General features: G+C 47.9%; 1 protein-coding gene across 1 annotated transcript in view; it reads right to left on the bottom strand.

Annotated features, from left to right (window-relative positions):
* Positions 1–17,080, bottom strand: part of Gasp (Chitin binding Peritrophin-A domain-containing protein Gasp) — a 49,839-nt gene that overhangs the window by 16,658 nt on the left and 16,101 nt on the right. The window contains exons 2-3 of the mRNA XM_077705855.1: positions 2,400–2,609; positions 1,161–1,548 (exon numbers count right to left, since the gene is read on the bottom strand). Of these exons, the coding sequence (XP_077561981.1) occupies positions 1,161–1,548; positions 2,400–2,609 (598 nt within the window). The remainder of the gene's footprint in view (positions 1–1,160; positions 1,549–2,399; positions 2,610–17,080) is intronic.

Genomic DNA, 17,080 nt, shown 5'->3' with positions numbered 1-17,080 from the left:
TGGCAGTGTTAACGCTATTCAGGACACGTCTTTTCAGCTTGTGCCGTAAAATTTGCCTTTAAAAAGAACAGTCGTGGATTGGTATGAGGCTTACCCCGCGAATTGAAAAATGCCCCTCACAAAATGTCGGTTACCCGCTTAGGACGAATGCGAAATGTTGACACCGCACTCTGTACAAGACGGCGGTGTATTTCAGTTTCCCTTATTATTCCTCATATTCGTTGGTGCACGTGTTTCATCAGGGATGGATGCTTTGGGTAGTCAAATGCGACTGGAGCAACATAGCGACGCTGGAGGCTTGTGTTCTAATTAGTTCCATGCATGGCGTTCAATCGCGCAATCCCAGCCATGCAAAAGTAATTGAGGCCGTGTGCTACAACCCATACCATATAGTCTGCCATTTACACATCACTAACGCAGGTCTGCGCTATTTGGGGGGCAGTTCAAGCAAGTGGAACGCAACACAGAGGGCGACAACAAGCCCGATAAGAGACGACACAGGGGCACTAGCGCCTGGGACGTCTGTTATACTCTTCGTTGACCGCTTCTTTGTGTCGCGCGGCCAGTTCCAGAAACAAACTACAATTATTGCACATAGTTGCAAAAAAGGGCTTGTTCTAATCACTACAGCCCGATTAGGCCCAGGAATTTGCGTCCAATTAACCACAGAATAATAGAAGTTCAGCCTTCCTCGTGTGACTATACAATTTAAATTATCGCTGAAGCGTCTACAGAAGAGAAGGTCGTGAGGAATCAATAGTGGAGCGCTCGCGATGGTCGCAAATTGAGAGCAACCGCTTCTCGCCGCACACCCCGGCTCGCAGCTCTGCGCGGGCAGAAAGAGACACGGGAGAGATAGCGGGACAGAGAATGCAAATCGACATGACTCACTGCGGGGGAACACTATGAAGTAAACTTGGGAATACGTCATGACATGTTTTACTGGACGCGTGTGCGACGCCGCCAAGGACGACTTTCAGGATCGCAATTTGCTTTTGCGAAGAAGTGTGCGGAAAACAGACTGATCACTTCTCGCAACCGCCTTCCACTGAAGTTTGGTTTGAGACGCCTTTGATGAATTGAATTTCGCCTACGTGATGTTGACTGTGAAGAGGAAGGTCATTGGCAACCTGGACGTAGACAAGCCCCCGAGCACTCACCAGCCTTGGACATTCTCGGGGTCGTCGCACTGGAGCGAGTCCACGTTGAAGACGGTGCCGAGGCTGCAGCCGTACGGCCTGGCCTGTCCTTCGATGCAGACGTAAAACTTGCGGCAGTCCGTGGGGTGCGCGTGGCGCGTGAACACTCCGGGCTGCTCCACGTCGGCGGGGTCGGGGCAGACGAACCCTTCGGCGACTTCGCGCTGGTCGCAGCGGTCCACCAGGTCGGCCCAGACGCACACGCGCTGGTCGTTGTCGTACGCGAGTCCCGGAGGGCACTCGTACCGCGAGCTCTCGCCGTTCCAGCAGGAGAAGAAGACGCGGCAGTTGTGGGTGTCGGGGAAGATGCCGTACAGCCGCGGGCAGTTGGGGGTGCTGATCGGTGGCTCTGCATGCGGCACAAGGGAACACGTATTCCGACGCCGCACTGGTTTTTCCTACGTCTCCTCTATACACAAAAGGCCACCCTAACGTTTTTTCACTGTGTCATCAATCGAGGAGCTCTCCCATTCCCTGTTTCCACCGTGAACTTGAATACGGGAGGAATGCTCATCACCGAACGGGAGGAACTATCAGTGCCAAACGGGCGAAAGAGCTACGCCGTGAACTATTCTGACTCCTGGCTGAGTGTACTTGCAATTTTTTCAGGGCTCCCATGGTTCGTGGTTCTTGACGTTTTACTTCCGGCCCCGCGATCGTGCCTGAGCGCAGCATACGGAGCGAGAGACAGGGTGGAGCGCTATGCTCTTTGCTTTTAGGATCTAATATTTTCTGCAGTGTTGACTAGATGATGAGCTTTTCTTGACATCAAAATAAGCTAGTTATGTGTGAGCGCCGGTGGTATCCCTTTCTTTCATTTTTTCAGGGCTTTTAAAGCGAAGCTTGTATGGCCAGGCGAAAGGAAAATCCGGCGCACGCGGAAAACTCCTCCGGTGCGCACGGGCGAGACAAGCAGGTTGAAGGAGGGAGAGAGTTTACAGGAAGGGACGCAGCTGCACTCGCGCGTCTACCCGGTACCGTTACCGACGAGGGGGAACAGCGCATCGGACGGAGAGACTCTTGCAAGAGACCTTCCAGGCAACAATGGCGGGCGGGCGCAGTGTCTCCCCCTTCTCTTCAGTCTCCCACCGTGCCTCGCTAACCCCAGAACACGTGTGAACACCGCGGCGAACGCTCTTTGCACCTCTTAGCAGTACGGTTTTTGACGAACGGCGACAGGCCCGAGGGTGGAAGACTTACCCAGGTCCGTGCGGTCGCCACAGTTGACGGAGAAAGGATAGGCGCAGTTTTCCCTCAGTGGATCAACATCATCGAACACGAGTCCGTTGCCGCACGTCTTGAGGCTTGCGGTGCCATTGCTGCAGGCGTAGTACTTGTCGCAGCTTTTGTGGTGGGGGTAGAAGCCGAACTGGTCAGGACACTGGAAGTCGTCGCCCTTTTGACCAGCCGCTGCGCAAAACACGAGCAACCGTTTTATTTCCCATTACTTTCTTCTGTATATGTACCTACTTAAATCATCCTCAAAGGAATGAGAAGTATGCTTTCAAGTCCTCGTAACAATACTAGTTGCGAATGCGACTTGCAGCATAATGAGACAAGGGAAAATCTTTTCATTGGGTACTTATGCCCAATTGCGTGGTTATTGGCTACTGAAGCCATTATGTGCCCACACACGCGTACACACGCACACACACGCACAGACATACAATACGTGTGTTCTCGTATTTATGCGTGGTTTTTTCACGTATATATCCTGCAGCTGTACATATTTATCCCTTGGAAGAACCAACTTTCCCTCTCGTCATTTGTATTGTGTGAATTTATGCTCATTTCTGAACACCTCTATTTTTTGCGTCTATTTGAACAATCTGCTCAGCAAATCAGGTCAGGTTTGCTGCTTGAAATAATTTTGTTAAAACTGTAAACCCAAGTTTTGACGAAAGTTTTCAGTTAAATTAAATAAATACATGAACATAAAATGAACCAATATACTTGCCTGTAGATTTTTTCAGCAACCAGAACAATGGGGAAAAAGGTTTTGCAATACCAGAACGAGGTCTCGATTGATTGATTGTGGGGTTTAACGCGCCGACGCAATGCAGGCGATGAGGCGCGCCGTAGTGGAGGGCTCCGGATTAATTTTGACCACCTGGGGATCTTTATCGTGCGCCGAAATCTCGTACACACGGGCGTTTTTGCTTTTCGCCTCCATCAGAAAAGCGGCCGCCGCGACCGGGAATCGAACCCGCGACCTGGTGCTCAGCAGCGCAACGCCATAGCCACTGAGCCACCGCGGCGGGTCAGAACGAGGTCTCACTTGCGCCCATAAGTACGTGATAATATTTGAATCACATGTAATAAAAACAGCGCAACAAATAGTTTTCCCCAAGTATTTCTCACTATTTAATAGACAGCGCGACACCTACGCACGAAAGACCTTGAAAGACCCGCCGCACGAAAGACGCACGAAAGACCTTGAAAGGAGTTGTGCTGCTGAGCACGAGCTCGCGGGTTGGATTCCCGGCCGCCGCAGCCGCTTTTCAGTGAAAGCTAAAACGCCCGCGTGTTCGATATTTCGGCGCACGTTACAGATCCCCGGGTGGTCAAAATTAATTCCGTAGCTCTCCACTACGGCGCGCCTCATCGACTGCGTTGCGTCGGCGCGTTAAACCCTACAATCCAGCAATCAATCAACCTTTGTGTAGGAAGTGTACAAAATGAAATCATGGAATCCTGTGTTACGACCAAAAGCTTCCACGTATGTGATCCTCGATTTGAAGTCCCCCCAAGAAAAGGTTTTGATGTCTAAGATACGTTAAACCGAAACATAGCGAACACATTCCGGGTAGTGCGACGATAACTGGAACATTTTAAATTTTTCTCCTGAGCGCACCGCCGCTCTGTTCGCGCTCGATCATTACACGAAGGTCGCATTTTGTGGTCTATTTTGTTTGACACCAGCAACAACGACGGTACTTACATCTTGATTCTGGAAATAAATAAAAACGATTTTCGCCTATGGGAAAATGGCGGCTCATTTTGACGTGCGAGCTAGCGCAAGTTGATCTTAGGACGACGGTGCCACCTGGGGTATTGAGAGCGAAACGCAAGTTTGGAATTCACGGGAGGAAGGTGCCAAATGACGCAGCAGACGATCAGAAAACCCGCTTTCACATTTTCCGATCATCTGATGCACTATGCAGTTTGGGCGTGAGGCCTTGTTAAGCTCACGCACTTCGAAGTCAGACCGGAGACGGAGCAAGTGCTTCACCCTGCATCCCACGCGGCGGTCTAGTTAAGCGCATCATGTGAAGGCACGCCCTTGTTTCTAGGAAACAATTGGTGCCGTCAATATGACCATTGCGCAGCTGTCGTCAGCCTGATTATAAAGCAAGGCTTTACTACTTTTGTCCAGCGGTGCCGGGGCGGATGCGCGATTTCACCTTTTGGCCGGAGACACGCCGCCGGCGAAACACCCCTCGAAGCGCATCACGTTATTCGCCGGGCCCGCTTTCGGCACTGCGCACAAGGCCCCGTTTTTAGCAGTCGTTCTGCTCAGCACGAGCGACAGCCGCCGCCTCCCATACATGCGCCGCTTGGTCGTCTCGGGATACGTGATTCATCTCGCGCCAGGTAAAAAGGAACGCCGCGTTCGCCGGGCCTCTTCTGTGAGCGTTGCAGGGGACCGAACGGCTGTGAGCCGTGGTAGGCAATACAGCAACATCAAAGGTTAACCAAGCGAAATCAAGACTCAACCAGACAAATCCAAGCTTCCGCTATGCATACCCAAGGTTAGCTGAAGTAAGCCGCTGCCGTTTTTTATTAATATTGCACCCATGTGCGCTCGCCCGGACACTGTTACCGAAACGGAAGCCACGTCCACAAAACATTTAATTGGAGAGATGAGTGAGGGTTGTTCTGAACTGCGTTTGGTGTTTCAATCTGGTGTTTCTGTTTCAATCGCGCTTAGCGCATTACGCTATTGTTATTGCTGATTTTTCCCTTTTATTCCTACATTTCAACGGACTGCAGTGTAAACAGCCTCAACAACCAACCCTCGACTTTTAATAAACCTGTTACAATCCAGTTGGGAACTACTCTGCCGCCCTTCGGGTTCCTCTGCGGCAAACCACTGGCGTTGGTGGAGACTGCTCTGTGCAGAGGCGTCGCCCTACGTCCTCGGCATCGTTATCACGTCTGTGCTCAAAGGATAGACGGGGCCCCACAAAAAACGACCAAGACGCACCAAAGGTAGACTTTATGCACGCTCAGCTTGGTTGATTCCATTGGCTCTATATAGCGAGTCTGTTGTGGACATTCGCCTAATTTTGTTACCCTCACAGCGTGCGACGCCATTTCCGGGCGCGGAAGCGGCTGTCCTCCGCCACAAAGACGAGACAGGGAAACCTTCGCCATCGTCCACTGGTTCTCACGGCGGCCACTGGTCACGCGCTCCACGCCAAAGGAGTCCCTTCAGCATGCCTTTTTCCGGTTCATTTCGTTTATGAGCGCAGCTTGCAGCCTAAAATTGGCTCACATTCGTTGCCTCTCACAGACAGCGTGCTGCCCAACTTCCGTGCGTTACACCAGCCCATTTCCGGGATCATTGCGGCTTGCGGCGCTTTCCGTCGTTCTTTGACACCGCTTTCCCAAATTGTCGGGCGAGCTGGATAAGACCCACCCGTACGCGCCATGCGTTCCACAAAAAAGAGAACACGTCGCGTCTGCTGCGTCGTCTGCTGTTCATTGGCTTTGCTTCGAGTGCAGTTTTGTCCTGTCTATTTGCTGCTGTTCTTACGGTCCCGCGAAGCTGTTTTGGTACATTATGTTCGGAAGGAAGACCGGCAGTACCATGCGCTCCGGGTCTTCACCGACATATTTGTTTCTTCAGCTTGTCTTAATTGGACAAACGCCAATTAGTACTGACACGCTAGTGGCGGATATCAGTGACCACTGCCCCGTTTTTGTAATGCAGTAGAATATCCTTAATTTGGACTCCGCTAATTCGGAAATTTGCATAATTCGTCATTCCCACACCTTCCCTTCAAAAATATATACAGCCCTATGGCACCAAACATTCGCTAATTCGACGCAAAATTGCATGCGCATCTGTTAGTTCGGAATGGAGGCAAGTCAAGGACGGTGCAACTTAAAAGAGTTTCACAGCACGCATCGTTACCGTCTCAAACACTTCCACGCGCTTTTAAAGCGACAGCGACCAGTGACCGGTTTTTCCGTCGCCATCGCTCGTCATCCGCAATAACTCATTTGAGTGCGGAACATAATTTGGCGCACGCGTGGTTACCGGTAGAAGTTGTGGCGAACTGTTTTCGCCGCAATGGGTTTGTGTGGCCCGAAAGCGCGGAACGCAGCGCCGGAAGAGGACGACGACGCTCGTGTGCCTGCCGCTGGCAGACGACGTCGCGATTAATGGCGGCGTTGTCGCCGCCGCCGACCTGTGCGATGTGCTGCGCACGGTGCGTGGTACCGCAAAAGAATCCACGGACGCTCTCGAATTTCTAGAAGAGTTCTGCTACAATGTTCCAGGCAATACGCTTGGGGAAGAATGATTGCCGCATGCCAAGAAACTAGTGCTTTAGAAACTAGTCCTTTCCGGTGAGCCGTCCCCCCTCCCCCCCCCCCCAACAAAAAAACAACAAAGAACAAGCATCCCAGATTTCTTCGTAAAGTAAAGGTATGGAATAAAATAATTGAAAATGTGCGCTTGTGTATTCCTTCAGTAATACGACATTCGTATAACTCGGACATCGTTTTCACTCCCTTGGGATCCAAATTAACGAGGTTATTCTGCATACAGGAATTGTATAGTTCACACGCCAAATGATGAGCCCATTTTTTTTCAGAGTGTAACCAAGCGTGCGATTGAGTCGTTTGAGTATGGCATTGTGACTTGCGACTCGTCTTCCGTGTTTAGTAACACAAATGCGAACGATGCGTACGCCCATGTCATTGAAACGTTTATCCGTATTGAAAAAGCCCAATTTCCACGGAAGCCTCGAACATCTTCCAAGAAAATTTAAAAATCATTGGGTTTCGCGAGAACACGTTTGTTTGATAAAAAAACAAAAATCGCCGTTTGGGCTCATTCTTTCACACGTGTTCGGGAGCAGCGCTTAACAACTTCCAAAAGCTGCACGATCACTTGAATTGAGAACTGCACATTGCGAATGCCGCTTACTATCAGCAGTTAATTTAAGATGCAGCACGACAACGCGTCGATGCTACCTGGAAGGCAATAAACAGAGGCCGACAAAGAACAAGAGATGTTCCAAAAATCATAACAGCTAAGAAGGCAGAAATAAAAATTCTACAGCTTGCAGAGTGCTGGGCACAATTTCGGCGTACCAACATTTTAAATTGCAAACATCGACTCGATTGCGTTGCCTTACCGAAAGCATTTTCCTTGCCCCGAAGGATGAATGTGAGGTATTCCAGACATTTATGGCCTTGCGGAGAAGAAGAGCGCTCGATATTGAAAAGATTCAAGTAAAAACTGTGAAGTATGTTATAGATTTCACTGTGCCTCTTTTAGCACATGTTTTTACTTTAGCATGATGGATGGAAGGAAAATCGCCTACAGACATATTTACATGCTAGAACACAATTTTTTGAGACCGAAAGAAAGTGGTGAAAAAATTCCCGCCGGGTGGATCCGAACCCACGACCTCCAGAACCTCGCGGTCGTGGTGGATTTTAAAAGCGCATTCTAAAATTGTCGCTGTGTGGTGTTCAAATGCATGACCGGGACCGTTCACATGTCTTGACAGGGGCAACTAAGGGCAGCTTTTTGCATGAGAGCGGTGATTATTGAACCGTATTCGGAAGGGCGTTTCAGTTTGGCCGATATATTGCTGCCTATAAACAGTCCACTCTAGAAGGTATACGACATTAGGGGAGTCACAGTTAAAGTTAACCTTTCACGTAGTAGTCTGAAGCCGTTCTGGTGGCACGTGGTGTAGTGGTCATCTGTGGGCATACTTTACATCGAGGTTTATTATAGGGCATGCAACCAGTAGTTTCCGGTCGGCTGATACGAGAGTTAGTAAGAAAGTCGCCTAAATTCTTATTACGCCGGTAGACAACGCGTGGTGGTTCGGGGAATATGCTTTTTAAGCGTTAACTTTGAATTAGGATATTGTGATGCTTTCTTAGTACGGTTGACACTCTTGGAGCGGAGGCTGAGTGGGTTAAAACTGAGTTTGTTTGCGGGTTAACGTTCGGGGATTTTTTCTTACAGATTTCGTTACGGTCTACATGGTTGGCTCGCACAAAAGCGTCGTCGATTACGTGTTCCGGGTATTTTTTGTTCAGGAGCGCGGCCTTAAGTTCTCGACAGTTTGTTTCAAAGTCGGTTTGGTTTGTGAAAATTCTTCTAAAACGGTGGGATTGACTGTACGATATTGCTGTCTTGCAGTGTCTGGCATAGCTACTTTGGAAGTGCAAATACTGTCGCGTGTCTTTCGGTTTTCTCTACAGTTTAGTTTGAAGCCGACCTTGGGAAGGAGTAACGGTGACGCCCAGAACGTTTGCACTGTGTTCCGAGTAGGAATGAGCAAGGGAAATACTAGGATGGGATAGGTTAAATGCCTCCCTGAAGGTGAAGAGATCCCCGTCACCGTGGTGCCAGATCATGAATCGATATACCTTTTATAGTGCCGTGGATTTAAATTTAGAGTGTCAAGAAAATTTGATATCGAGGTGAGCCATAAAGGTATTGGCGTAATTGGGTACGATTCCAGTTACCAACTAGCCCAATTGTCCGTTCTACTGCAGTACGATTCGAGTTCCCATTGACGTTCCGCTGACTTGCAGGTAATAAACTCCGTCAAACTCAAAATGTTTAAGTTGACGAATAAGCCTAAGAAAAGTTTGGAGAGTAGAAGAATCGATAGGTTTCTCGCACGATGACTGCTCCTAGACAAGCGATACAGCGGTGATGCCATCTTCATGGGGGATGACGCAACCTCGAGGGTGACTAGGAGGCAGTTATCAGGAATTTCAATTTTTCAGATCTCTGAGAGAAAAATGTTGGTATCCTTAATGAAGGAGGGAAAGCTGGCCGGAATGTCGCAAATGAGATTAGAGTGTTTTAGTATAGCAGGAGCTAGCGTTTAGCGCGCGAAAAATATTGCACTTGCGCTTCGCAAACGTTTTCTACCAACCCCACTTTTAGTACTGCGCCAGCAACGCTCCGCTAATAGCGTGGTCCTGCTGATGATGATGATCGTTGTGGCCAGAAACCCTTTGTATCGGGTGGACACCGAAATTTCCAAGCCAGGTGAAAAAGTTTACAAAATACATACAAAAAAGAAAAAAAAAAGGGTGGAACGCCCAAAGTCACTGCACCGTCCCCACCAGCGAGAAGGTTACGAAGTTGATGGTACGTGAAATAAAAAAAAGCCTGAATTGCGTTGCCTGTGCAATATCAACAATAGAGGGTCGCACCGTTTCGGCATGAACCGGTAACCATTATTTCTTTTTTCGGTTCAGTTCTGGTTCGACACCCTCATATATATACCGTGGAACCATAATACGACTTTCAAAGGACCGCGAGAAAGCTTTGTACGACCGGGGTGCGGGTAAATTAGGGCCGGGTAGACGGTCTCACGCGACAGGTGGGCTAAAAACTTACTTAAACTTCTATATTTAGTGCGGCCTCGAGTTATTTGCGAACCTTTAGCTGAAATCCCACTTTGAAAGCAACGCCTATGTTGTGCCCTCCTCCGCTTTATGGCGCCCAGGTAGCCCGCCAGCCAAGCGCCGTGCGCAACGCGATATGAAGCCGACGAGGTCGAGCAAATTGTGAGACAAAAAGCGAGTGTGAAACTTCCGAGCCCAGGCAAAACGAACGATAGCACAAGGCGGAGGTGAAAAAAAGACACCATTACCGTACATGGAGGAGACATCCTTTGAACGGTCCTGTGCAATCGCTATTGGGTCATAGTGCTCACACATAGCTGTTTTCATTTATAGCTGTTTTCATTTCCCACAAGACCCAGCAACGAGAAACAGATAACATAATTCAACCTTCGCGAGTAAACCGTGTTGCGGCGAAAATTATAGCGCGGCCTTGCTGACTTGAGCGGCACCCAGCGAGGGGACCAAAAGGGCGATGGCAAGGGTACGCGTCTCCGCCATCGCCTCCTGGATTTTGCTCAGCCATTGCGGATAACGCGCGTGAATTAAGGCACTCTAGCAAAGAAAAGAGCGGAGTGACATCGCGGCTTTTGATAAGCAGAGAGCAGAGATATAGGGAGAAAGAGCGTCGTGAAAGGAATAAACTTCGATCAAGCGGGCGGGGACAGCGGCTGTCCGGTCATCGCCGTGGGGCTGCGTCGTATGTGTTTCTAGCGTTCGTCGGCGGCTTAAAGGAGCCATGAAGAGAAAACACAAGTTTGGTTCATTCAAAAGATTGTCTCGTTAGAATCATACTGACACCACTTTTAACGTAAACTTCGCTCAAATAAGCTACATAATTAGGAAAAACGGGAATGGTCATGCGACCCACCAGCTCATTTCCCGCAACAGAACCTATGATGTCACATGAGCTAAGCTCTGCGATTGGCGGAGGCTGGCAGAAGCAGACGCAAATTAGGTAGAGCTTACAAACTAGCCGAACGAGCGACTTGCGCTTAAATTTAGGGCACATTCTTTACAAAGCAATAAGAATGATGGGACAAACAGTGGAAGTTACGAAAGCACATGTAAACATAGAAGTACTGATGCGTTCTGCTGTTCGTACTGCGCACAGCATGCTTGGTTTAGCTGCACAGCACTACGGGGCTTGGGGTTGTCTCAGACGACACTTGCCGATTGACGCAAGCAACGGTGTCTTACGTGACCCCATTTGTCGAGCGAGCACTGTTTCAGGGAACGAATATTTTCTCCCAGAACAAAAACAAGCCAGGTTTAAATGCGGGCAAAAACAAACCAAACGCTTGCCACGGTATGGTGGCGCCATCTAGGTTACGGAACGTAAAGAAACGCGGGAACAAACCAACACCGCTGTACAGGGTGGAGACAACCTTTGAACGGTCCCGTGCCGCCGCAATTGGGCCAACAGGCTGAACGCGTTATTCTTTTCGTTTCCCACGAGACCTAGCAACGCGAAACAGACAATATGATTCAAACTTCTTCAGTAAACCGCGTTGCGGCGATAATTTTAGCGCGGTTTTGACACAATGACTTGCTTCGGCGGCGAGCGAGCAACCGAAAATGGCGGCGCCAGCGTATACGTGTCTCTACCCTGTACGGCGGATGCGTGAATGAAGGTACTCTAGGCTGCAGAGCGGTCGGTTCCTGTGATGTCATTTGGAACCACGAAAACGCACGATTGAGCGGGAAAATCAAAATTTAACCTAAATTGTTTAATTTCTCAGTGAATAAAGCACCGTTTGTATTCGGACAAGTGCTGGAGGTACTATAAAACACGTAATCTTTCGAATAAAACCAACTTGCATTTTCTCTTCATGGCTTCTTTAACAGGAGCTTCAAATTCTCGGTCCACCTGCCACCTGAATTTCGACTTCTCGCGATGGGCGCGTTGGCGTGCTGCTTCCACGTGGGGCAGTCGCAGGTCAACTCCTGCTCACGCGTACCCGCCTCCTTGCTTCCGTCCATTCCGTAAGATGTCTGACCCGCCTGCGGACCTTTGCACATCAAGCAGCGACAAACGGACATTAAAAATAAAGAAGGTCAGGACTGGCAGCCAAGCGGTGTAAAATATCGGAAAAGCGCCAGTTTATCTGCGCCAGGGTCCGTCATATAAAGCAGACCGTGCGCACCGGAGCGTCATATCATCGGTTTTTTTAATGCATTGCTTCCATGGGTAGTTTGCCGCGACCGCGGTGATCCGTCGTAAGTCCGGGGGACGTACAGCGGCGCTCCACTGATATATATATATATATATATATATAGATATACATATATAGCAAAAAAAGAAAGACACACGTCGAAAAAAGAAAAGGTTTAACGTTTCGGCCGAAGGACCGGCCTTCGTCAGAATCATTCTGACGAAGGCCGGTCCCTCGGCCGAAACGTTAAACCTTTTCTTTTTTCGACGTGTGTCTTTCTTTTTTTGCTACGACTTGCCGGTGTCCAAGAAATATTTGCCTGCCCCATATATATATATATATATATATATATATATATATATATATATATATATATATATATATATATATATATATATATATATATATATATATAACTCGGCAGAGCTTCAATATTTCCTCAATGTAGGTGGTACACGTCTCTGCAGGAATTTGTGCCCGCTGAAGCAGCGTCTGTTCGGCCCTTTTCTTTTTTGCGGCGGGGTCGCCGAAGCGTCCGGTGATTTCTTCGACGAAGCGGTCCCAAGTTGTGAACTTGCTTTCGTTGTTTTCGAACCAAGTGAGCGCTGTTTCATCCAGGGAAAACACGACGTTAGCGAGCTGAGCAGGTGTATCCCAGCGATTGTATCGGCTCACCCGCCTGTAATGGGTGCGCCATTCCTCAACGTCTTCCTCAGCGTACCCACAGAATTTTCGTGGTTCTCGTGGCGGATACCAGCTGGCCATTGGCGGACAGTTGGGAAGACGGCTGTCCGCAGCCGGTGGCATGGTATCTGGCGCTGGTGGTAGGCCCGCAACGCGTCGGCTTCGGCGCAAGTCTGGGAGTTCCGTCGTCGCTACGTACCCCGCACCTCACCAAACTGTTACGCCCGGGAGGGATTTAGTAAGGCAAGAGCGCAGGCTCCGAAGGCAGGGAAAAGTCGAGAACCGTTGAGCACGACGCGAGCAGCGGTCCGGCTTCTTCTTCCTCTAGTCCAGAGAGCCCAGCTCCCGCATCCTCTTTCTCCTCTTCAGCTAATCCACTTGGCCAAGCCAATGTTGCAGAATTGGTTTACTGTTACACTATATACAGATATATATAACTGGCATGCTGGCGATGGGGCCGAAGGCGTGGTGCACACAAAGTTATATATATATATATATATATATATATATATATATATATATATATATATATATATATACGCTGTAAAGAACGGAGGTAGCCTGGACGCTGTGCAGAGGCGACTTGGCGTGGGGAAAAATCAGATGTATAAGCAAGGCAATGTCATCACAAATGGGGATAAAATAGTCACAGTGGCCGAGGAGTTCTACAGGGATCTGCACAGTAGCCGGGACATCCAGGATAATGCCGAACGAGAGAGTAGCTCAGAGGAGATAGACATCCCACCAGTAACGACCGAAGAAGTAAGGAAGGCTTTGAAAGAAATGAAAGGGGGCAAAGCACCTGGTGAGGATCAGATAACAGCAGACCTCTTGAAGGATGGCGGAGAAATTGTACTTGAAAAACTGGCAAACCTGTATGCGCAATGTCTAATGACCGCAATGGTACCGGAATCTTGGAAGAACGGGAACATCATCCTAATCCATAAGAAAGGCGACGTGAAGGACTTGAAAAATTACAGGCGGATCAGCTTACTGTCACTCGTCTACAAGGTACTTACCAAGGTAATCGCTAACAGAATTTCTGCAACCTTACATTTCAGTCAACCTAAAGAACAAGCAGGGTTCCGTAAAGGTTATTCAACAATGGACCATATTCACACGATCAATCAGGTGATAGAGAACTGCGCTGACTATACGGAACCCCTTTATTTAGCCTTCATAGATTATGAGAAAGCATTTGACTCGGTCGAAACCCTAGCAGTCATTCAGGCATTACGGAACCAGGGGGTAGATGAGCATTATGTAAAAATACTAGAGGATATCTACAATGGTTCTACAGCTACCATCATCCTCCATAGGGAGAGCAGTAAAATACCTATAAGGAAGGGTGTCAGACAAGGAGACACAATCTATCCAATGTTATTCACAGCATGTTTAAAAGAAGTATTCAGAACGTTGGATTGGGAACAGGTGGGAGTAAGGGTTAATGGAGAATACCTCAGTAACCACATGTTTACAAGAAGTATTCAGAACGTTGGATTGGGAACAGGTGGGAGTAAGGGTTAATGGAGAATACCTCAGTAACCTCAGATTTGCTGATGGCATTGCCTTGCTAAGTAACTCGGGGGACGAATTGCAAAGCATGCTTTCCGCACTGGACGAACAGAGTAGAGCCGTGGGCCTGAAAATTAATATGCAGAAAACTCAAGTAATGATCATTAACCTCGAGACATCACAGCGGTTTGAGATAGGTGCGAGGCAGTGGAAGTGGTAAGCGAATATGTCTACTTAGGCCAAGTTGTGACCCCAGATCCCAACCATGAGGCAGAGATAACTAGAGGGATCATAATGGGGTGGGGTGCATATGGCAGGCATTCTCAGATAATGAATAGCAGCCTACCATTGTCGCTGAACAAGAAAGTGTATGACAGCTGCATCTTACCGGTACTCACCTACGGGGCAGAAATTTGGAGGCTCACTAAGAGGGTTCAACTTAAATTGAGAACGACTCAGCGGGCAATGGAGCGCAAAATTATAGGTGTAACATTAAGGGACAAGAAGAGAGCGGAGTGGGTCAGGGAACAAACACGTGTTAAGGACATATCAGTAGAGATTAAGAAGAAGCAGGGTAGATTAAGCAGGGTATTTAATGCGAAGGCAAGATAACCGCTGTTCATTAAGGGTAACAGAGTGGATCCCTAGAGAAGGCAAGCGTTGCAGGGGGCGGCAGAAAGTTAGATGGGCAGATGAGATTAAGAAGTTTGCGGGGATAAATTGGTCACAGTTGGCAGAGGACCGAGGTAATTGGAGAATAATGGGAGAGGCCTTAGCCCTGCAGTGGGCGTAGATAGGCTGATGATATATATATATATATATATATATATATATATATATATATATATATATATATATATATATATATATATATATATATATATATATATATATATATATATATATATATATATATATATTTATATATATATATATATATATATATGTGTGATTTGGAAATGAGGGGCTCGTTAGGAAATACAGAAATGCCGGCAGTCTACAACGCCAAAGCAGGCGTAGGGGAATGGTTAGACTATTTTCTGACGGTTAGTGAAGTTATATTTTTTATTAATTTAAGTAGAAAGATAGAAAGAAGGAAAAACACGCGCTCAGATTGGGGACCGAACCCACGCCATTCGATTAGATCTCGAATGCCTTACCAATTCTGCTATCTGGGCGACTGTGTTCTCCTTCACTTTCTGGGGTATTTATATTTACTACAACTGTATCTGACGCTTGAGGGTGGTAGCCAGCGCCACTCCGACTATACGGGGAGAAGGGGACCTTCTTTTCGAACCCCGGGGCGTGATTCGAACGCTTACGCCTGTCATGAGCGGGTAACTGGCGGGAAACCCTCTTATGCTACCTTGGCATCAAGGCTGCCAGAAACGAGGCCCTCGCTATGCTTTCGCAGGATAATGAGATTTGGAAATGGGCTCGTTAGGAAATACAACAAGAAATGCCGGCATTTCTTTCTGTATTTCCTAACGAGCCCCGCAGTGAAAAAATGCCCGGCGGGCACTTTTTCACCACTTTCTTTTCGACTAAAAAATTCTTCATCTCTTTCTATGACCCACCACAACCTCCCCTTTGCTTTCCGAGGTTTTCTTGACTGCCAACCCTTATTTTCAGTCTATATATATATATATATATATATATATATATATATTGGCTTTCGGCCTGCAGTGGACATACTCCGGCTTCACATAAAGATAAAGTTCATCATCGCCATCATCAGCAGCAGCACCAGCCTGTCTACGCCCACTGCAGGGCAAATGCCTGTCCCGTGGATCTCTAATTATACCCGTCTTGTGCTAACTGGCACCAATATATACCCCCAAACTTCTTGATCTCATCTTCCCCCCTAACTTTCTGTCACCCCCTGCCACGCTTGCCTTCTCTAGGGATACACTCCGTTCCCCTTTATGGTGGCCAACGATTATCTTGCCTTCGCATTACATGCCCCGCCCAAGTCGATTTCTTCGTCTTAATTTCCACTAATATGCCCTTAACACGCGTTTGCTCCCTCACCCACTCCAATGTCTTTTTGTCCCTTAATGTTACGCCTATCATCTTCCTTTTCCATTGCTTCGTGAGTCGTCCTCAATTTAAGTTGACACCTCTTAGTGAGCCTCCAAGTATCTGCCCCGTAGGTGAGTACCGGTAAGATGCAGCTGTCATACACTTTCTTCTTAAGTGAAAATGGTAGGCTGTCATTCATTATCTGAGAATGCCTGCCGAATGCACTCCACCCCATTCTTATCCTTCGAATTATCTCTGCCTCATGGCTGGGATACGGTGTCACAACTTGGCCTAAGTAGATATATTCGCCCACTACTTCCACGGCCTCGCCACCCATCTCAAAGCGCTGTGCTATCCCGAAGTTCTTGATCATTACTTCAGTTTTCTGCATATTAATTTTCAGGCCCACGGTTCTTCTCGGTTTGTCCAGTGCGGTAAGCATGCTTTGCAATTCCTCCCCGATTTACTTAACAAGGCAACGTCATCAACAAATCTGAGGTTACTGATGTATTCTCCATTAACCCTTATTCCCACCGGTTCCCAATCCAACATTCTGAATACTTCTTGTAAACATGCTGTGAATAAAATTGGAGAGGTTGTGTCTTTTTGTCTGATGCCCTTCCTTATACGTATTTTACTGCTCTCCCTATGGAGGGCGATGGCAGCTGTGGAGCCATATTAATTTCCTCTAGTATTCTTACGTTATACATTCTACACCATGATTCCGCAATCCCTTCATGACTGCTGATGTTTGGACCGAGACGAATGCTTTCTGATGAACCATAGATCACATTCAACAAGAGACCATATTCACACGATCATTCAGCTGATAGAGAAATGCGCGGAGTATACTCAACCCCTATATATAGGCGTCATAGGTTATTC

Source organism: Haemaphysalis longicornis, unplaced genomic scaffold, assembly GCF_048455015.1.
Source record: "Haemaphysalis longicornis isolate Haplotype H1 unplaced genomic scaffold, Haemaphysalis longicornis Haplotype H1 scaffold_1, whole genome shotgun sequence".
Taxonomy (NCBI): domain Eukaryota; kingdom Metazoa; phylum Arthropoda; class Arachnida; order Ixodida; family Ixodidae; genus Haemaphysalis; species Haemaphysalis longicornis.
This window is presented reverse-complemented; position numbering and strand designations above follow the sequence as displayed.